Consider the following 7,046-nt stretch of genomic DNA (forward strand, 5'->3'; position numbering starts at 1 on the left):
CTAAGGGAAAATGATACATGAATGCTGTTAGCTACAACTTTTATTTGTTTCAGTAGGAGATGTTCTGCTAGTATTTGTGAAGCATACTAGAAAAAAGTTAGTGTCAACTATAGCCACTTAACTGGTCACTACCTCCTTGGAGGTAACCTCCATGTATCTTACTTAACCCTTTTTTCAAATGATCACTAGAAAGAAAACTGTATCTTCAATTCTTGGAAAGGACAGAAATGCCCAACAGCCTTTGCCCTCCAAAAAACAAACTGCCAATGAAGGAAGCCCCCAGAATATCAAGATGAGCTCTGTGTACCTTCAGGCGGTCTTTTTAACTGAGATTTTCGATAAAACAGCATGTAGGCACTCTCTTTACCCTGAAATTGTTTCTCAATATCCTTCTCCTTGATCGGCTGGACTTTTGAATCATTCAGGTCAAACCAATGGCAACCAGATGAACTGTCCCTTAGCCTCATAGGGTTTTTTTCTGAATTCCACTGGACATCATTCTTCTGAGGAGGGCTTTGGAGATCTTGTCCTTGAGAATCTGCCTTAAATGGGAGCTTGTGTTTTTCCTTCAGACCAACCTTATTTTCATCAGGACTGAACTGAAATATCTGAGGATGATTCTGCAAATACTAAAAGGAAAGCAAGGACGAGATGAAGAAGATACACAGTTTTAAATATAGCAGACTGCATTAGCTACTTCACCAGATTCATGCTCAAATTGATACACAAACACCATCCCTTCAAACTTGGGTTTTTGATGCTTCCTCATGTATTTCCTCAGTTTAGACAGAAGAATATAATTTTCCTACCACCACTTATTTGCCTGATCTTTTATATGCTGTTGCTGGCTTCATCTCTTATGTAACTCCAAATTATCATGCAAGAAATTGAAAAAAAATTGTTTTTAATATACATGCATCACTAAGAACTAAATCAGACTAATTTCTGAATTTCAAGGATTGCTTGAGACACTGGATTCCTTTTAAAACACTTCTCACAAGTGCATACTCCCTGTCCCTGGAAAGGCAGCATAGGAAGTGATGCTCTATAGGCAATCAAAAAGCCTCTGCTTTATCAGACACACAGAGTACCATCCCAATCAGTTTAGCCCTTTAACACCGGTACTTTCTGCTCCCTAGTCTGTGCTCCCTTCTGTCTTTACCAGACAGGGATCTTGAGTTCAGTTCTGGTCTGCTGAGTTGTACCTTACCCAAATTAACGCTGCCCATTGTGGCATCTCAAGAACTTAAAACCTACTCGTTCTGTTTCACCCAGCTTATCTGCTCTGTTCTCTACTTTCATTTTAGCAGTATGCAGATACTTCAAACAAGCTTGGTGTCCAAATTACACAAAACAAAATCGTGGCTCTTGCGGGATGGGGGGGGAGGGCACCAACCACCCTCCAATCCTCCCACAAAACTACAAAAACCACCCAACCCCCTCAAAAAACAAAAGAAAAACCAAACCAAAAACAAACCCCCAAAGTCTGAATTTCAGTTTTAATCATAATCAAAACCTCATTTGATACTTCAAAAAGCGTAAAACAATTTACAGTTATTTCAATAAGGCAAGTCCTGCATTGATCAACGTGCTTTTGGTATAGATCCAGCACTTGTGAAAAGTCAGCTTTGGTAATATTCACAACAGCACTCAAACTTTGAAATGGTTAATACTGGACTGCTCATAACTTGTTTCTATCACTTCCCTGTCAAAGTCAGAAAAGCATCTACCTCTGTGGAAGACTCATGTTCAGATTTCACAACTACTTTTAAATAATTATTGGAAAACTGCATTGTTAGTTCTATTCAAAAAACAGTTAAACATGAATTTTCCACAAATCTGTAACACAAATGCTAAAGTATTTTCCTTAAAGTATTAGAAAATACAGTAACCAATTGGACAAATAGAAGAATTTACTGTAAGCGTTAATGTTGTGGACATGCCCTAATCAACCAAAAAGTGGCATACATTTTCAAAACCTCACTTCTGTTATGACTGTGAAGTACTGTATTTCTTCTTTAATTCTCATCAGTGCTTTTATGTTCAAGTGGTAGTAGTGTTGTTGCAGCTTCATCCACAGACACAAGTGAAACAAGGTTCAGTAGGTAAGGTTAATTCTTTTATAGGCCAACCGTATAGATGGAAAAAAAAAAAAAAAGATACAAGCTTTCAGGCAGACAATCCCTTGAGAATCTTGTCCATGTTCCCCAGTATACTAATTTAGCTTACAAACCTCTCTTACACACGCTCTATCTTGCTAGTCCAAGTGCCAGTATTTTCAATTACCATCCTACTGACTATTCAATAGGAATATAAATGTAAAATTATCTTAACAGTAAAAACCAAATTACCATACATGCATATTACCTTTCGTAATGCTCCATACTGTTTTCGGTATTTCTTATTCCAGGACACCCCTTTTTTCTCCAATAATTTCTGCCCTAATTGATCCACGGGAATTTGTTTAGATTCTTCCTACACAGAAATTAAAAACTAGGATAACAAAGGCTACAAAAGTCAAGGGATCAACACAAAGAAGCCAACTATGAAGTGCTTAAACTATTCCTGTTTGTTAATAAGCCAATGTAACATCACCTTTTGGCAACAGCTTCGGCAAGCAATTTAAGAAATACTCAAAAAGGACCGTTTTCTGTATGAAGAGCCACTATTAGTACTAAAGTCAGGTTAAGTTACAAGTTTTACATGTTTCACAATAAGTTCAGAAGAGTTCTGTACACTTAAACCTGCCCAGTCTTGCATACACTAACCCCTTCTTCTCAGTTCCTTAATATCAAAATCAAAGCAATAAACTCCTTACATACCATACCTCTGATAAAATCCCTTTCAACACTGCCAATGGATTTTCTACTTCTTTGGCATTTTCAGTATCTCTTAAAGCCTTATCTTCAATCAGCCTATCCTCTTCTTCCTGTATAAGAAAAATAAAACACTTGCAAATACTGTTGTTTCACACACAACTAGTGGTTTTTGATTATAGTCTGTACTAACACCAGCATGCACAATTTAGAAGTGTGAAGGAAGTTCTGATAAGATGCCTCTGCCACCCGCTATGTACTATATATTGTCACACAGAATATCCACTATCTTGTTTTTTTTTAAAACAGAAAAGGCATTTGTGTTACTTACAAACAGCCAGCCAGCGTCCTCCATTAAGATGACTGTGCTAGTCTTGAGCAAAGATATTAATTCATTTGGGAAAGAAAAAGTGAGCCCAGTAACGTGAGATAGTTAGCAGATCGGAAAGCTAAAATTTGCTACAAAATCTTGATAGAGATCGCATACTGTGGAAAACTAACCTTCTCAATGAGGTTAGAGACCAAATGCCTCACTAAAATATTCATTAGTTGGGATGTACATTTCATCCACTAGCTCATAATACTTTTCTGAAAAATGAGACATATCAAGCAAGGAAGAAAAACCTTTAGAACTCACCTGTAATTGCCAGTTTCCTAATCCATCCACATCTCTGATATAAACATGATAGTGTCCTCCATAGCAGCCACCTTTATGTATAATAACAGAGAAGAGCTCATACATGTACTCTGAATCATCCCTTTCAGTCTTTAAAAAGAAAAACAATAACAATAATATATATCAGTAAGTCTTTCACAAGAGGACAGTTTTACACCATCAGCATAGCTTCAGGTATTTCTCAGTGTGCATTCGCATGTGCAGAGATTGAAATGGCTTTTCAGTGCTGGGGAACACAAGTATGGACTGACACAAACCATGGACCAAGGCACAGCCTTATTAAGCAACTTTTTAAGCATGATTGTGAACAATATTGGAAATTAAAAATTTAAAATAATGAAATATTGATGCAAATAATAGAACAGCTCAACCTCTTTGTTCATAACCAGGCTTATTTTGTTTAAAAGACTAGAGAAAAAACAAGCAACACATTTATATACACAAACCAACTGGAAAAAATCTCCAAACTTGCATTGCAACATTTCAATAAGAAAAACATCTTTTTCAAGAACAGTGCCTCTATTAACTACATTCTTTATACATTTTAAGGATCAAAAATTGTCATCAAGCACTGGTATAACTCAGTTTATAATCAAAATACATATATACGAATGAAAAGACAGATTCCTAAGAAAAATGAAATAACTACAAGCATATAAAACATATATAGCTAAATTTATATGTGATGTTATCAGACAATGACAATACAAAACCAAATTTAATTTCAACTTCCAGGTGATAATCTTCCTTTCAAGCAAATGTCAGATTAAGTTTTAGGTAATTATTATACACTTTCCCCTTGTATAGCTACAAGGTATTTGCCACTCAGTTAGAAAGTGGTCTTTTGGAAACAAATTGGAATTCCAAAAATTTGGAATTGGGGACAGAAGAGAACACCATAAAATTTCTCGAATACCTTGCCATGGCAAAATGCAAAATAAAATATAACTTGGCCTTGAGATATCAGTTCTCTGCAGAGTATATGGAAATTTTAACAAATACAACAGTACATACCTGCTCACAAAAAGGCTTCAGATTTATCTGGATAGGGAATGTGTAGCAGCTCGTTTCCTTGTATCGTTCACACTTCTCAAAGTCAAAGTTAAATCTCAGGAGAGAAATGGTGAGAAAGGGTGGCAACTTGCGTAGTTTAGCAGACTATAAAATGATTAAAAAAAGTTGTAAGCACATGGTTATACGGAATAGTGTTTCCACTTTGCTATGGTCAACTCTTTACTTTCCAACAAAGCTTTGATACAACCAGGCAGACATAACGAGTGTTTTCATTTCTAAAATGTCTTCCCTAATTCTCAATCTCCCTACCAACTAGACACCCTAAAAGCAATCAAGATCCTTCCCCTCTGTTAAGCCCTGCACCTTCCTTGAATGGTGATACCAGTCCCATACTTTATCCTCCTACAGAAAACAAAGGAGGACAGTGCCGAAATTCTGGTCAGTAATTACATTTCCATAGCCCACATGTTCTTTGTGAGAGGACTTTCTTGAATTTTACACCAGGAAGCAACTGTTTCAAACCGCTGGGTTTGTGCTTACGCATGACGTCAGACTATACAGCATCTTCCCAGCAACTTTGCTCTTGGCCCCTTGCATAGCACCTGCCACCACCAGTCCCACACAGACCCTGGGAGCCTAGAGTAAAAGGCACACTCAACTGCTGCTGAAAAGCAGGCACTGCGGAAGAGCCCCGTGCGTGCTATCCTCGCCATTCCCAGATGAACGGTGGGACGCTCAGCATCTGGCATAGGCCCTGAAGCCACCCAAAAAAAAAAAAATAGCTATGAATGAAGCTCAGCCTACAAACATAGCCTACATGCTTGCTTCTGCTGCAAGGAAAGGAACCTCAACTGAGGCTGGGCCTATTATTCTTCTGGCCCCTCCTGGTCATCTCCTCCAAGCACATAATTTGGACTTCACCTAAGGTTTATTCCAATGACCATCGAGGACTTTTCCAGTTCTTTGGGGTTGTGTGACCCCAAGTATAGATCAGAGCTCGTACAGGCACAGTTTTTCAAATGTGGAAATCAGAAATGATCCTATCTGTAACATAACTAGCTCTGACAGGTGTATATAGTCTAGAAAAAGAGATCACTCCCACATGTATTTTGCAGCCTGCTGCTGAGTGACTGTTGGGCTGCCTCCAAACGCAACAGAAATGGTCTGAAAAATGTCACCAGAATATATCACAGTAGCATCTTGCTTAAGATCTGCCAGGCTGCTTGAAGAAAAGGGCCTTGGCTAAGATCTGTGGACTATGGCAAAAGAGCACAATGCTGTGCCTGAGTGGCATGGGGTACGTGTATCCTGGAAGACCCTACAGCCAGCCACAGAACAACCAAGCAAGGGTTAAAGTCTCCCTCATTTATAGGGAAGAGGACCTTCAAGGCAGGAAAGCCACATAATACATTTTAGTAAGGAAGAATATGAATCACGATCGAACAACTTGGTGTGAGAGTAGATCAGGAACCCTGGTGCAAAGCAAAACCAACCATCTTGTATCACCTCTGAACGTAAGTGTAGATTCAATGGACATGCTTCTGAGCCTTTCCAATGTCTCCACCCAACTCTCCATTTGCAGAGCCATACCAGAGAGCCTCCCTGGAACACACATATGGCTTAAGAAACTCCCTGAATTAGGTATTTAATTTGCATCAATTGCAAAGACTACTGTGCAGAGCTTAGTGGCACATAGGATTTTGCACACTCTTCCAAATTTAGAGTGATAATCAGACTGTACAATTAAAATTTTATAAATCTCTTCAACACAAGATTCTTCAACTACTGAATTCTCTAGAGGCCAAGACAAAAAAGGGGGAAGAATAACATCCAAAGACCCACAGTGTACTGAAGGAAGGGAGGAATGGAGTGGGTAGGTATGGGCCATCTTGTCTTTGAAACAGGCTAGATGTGGGCAGGTGGTTGCACTGTTAGGCAGCTGCCTTCCTAATGCTGCCAGCAAGCCTAGAGTGACTCAGCTGGCACCTTACTTGCTGCCAGTGTTGACTCCCACTATAGTCTGCTGTGATCATGTACATCGTGCCAGTGGGGCTGATACCGAAATACTAAGGAGACATACGGTTTTTCCTTGTCAAAGCGAAGTAACTAAATGTTCTGCAGACTGGACATTCCATAGATAAAAGGGATCCTTGAAGCTCTGTGTACAGGGGTGGAATGGATAAGGAAGTTATGCTGAAATCAGCTACTGCAACTAGGTGAAAAGACTGAGTTCAATTAGCGGACACAGTGAGGAAGACTATCGACGACCACCAAGAGGACCCTGGAAGACCACCAATGAACATAAGAGCGCATGCGTTACAGACTTTTGCATGTTAATGAGTTCCAAGAAATAACATTAATATGCTAATCATTTCTCAGAAATCTAATGAATATGTATATTCTGATTGTACATAACTCCCATAGTTGAGCAGCCCGGCGCGCACACTAGGTGGAGCGATCCCCTGCACGCCCGGCGCCGCAATGAAGAATGCCTGCTTTCTAAAACTCCAAATTGAGTCTTCGAGAGTTTTTCACCTGCC

The 7,046-nt window shown here is 39.1% G+C and overlaps 1 protein-coding gene across 1 annotated transcript in view; it reads right to left on the reverse strand.

Annotated features, from left to right (window-relative positions):
• The window catches only part of USP40 (ubiquitin specific peptidase 40), a 51,570-nt gene that overhangs the window by 24,412 nt on the left and 20,112 nt on the right, over nucleotides 1–7,046 (reverse strand). Inside the window, exons 6-10 of the mRNA XM_009320771.1 lie at nucleotides 4,507–4,650; nucleotides 3,454–3,582; nucleotides 2,828–2,929; nucleotides 2,368–2,475; nucleotides 308–629 (exon numbers count right to left, since the gene is read on the reverse strand). Of these exons, the coding sequence (XP_009319046.1) occupies nucleotides 308–629; nucleotides 2,368–2,475; nucleotides 2,828–2,929; nucleotides 3,454–3,582; nucleotides 4,507–4,650 (805 nt within the window). The remainder of the gene's footprint in view (nucleotides 1–307; nucleotides 630–2,367; nucleotides 2,476–2,827; nucleotides 2,930–3,453; nucleotides 3,583–4,506; nucleotides 4,651–7,046) is intronic.

The sequence above is a fragment of the Pygoscelis adeliae genome, unplaced genomic scaffold (assembly GCF_000699105.1).
Source record: "Pygoscelis adeliae isolate BGI_AS28 unplaced genomic scaffold, ASM69910v1 Scaffold63, whole genome shotgun sequence".
Classification (NCBI taxonomy): domain Eukaryota; kingdom Metazoa; phylum Chordata; class Aves; order Sphenisciformes; family Spheniscidae; genus Pygoscelis; species Pygoscelis adeliae.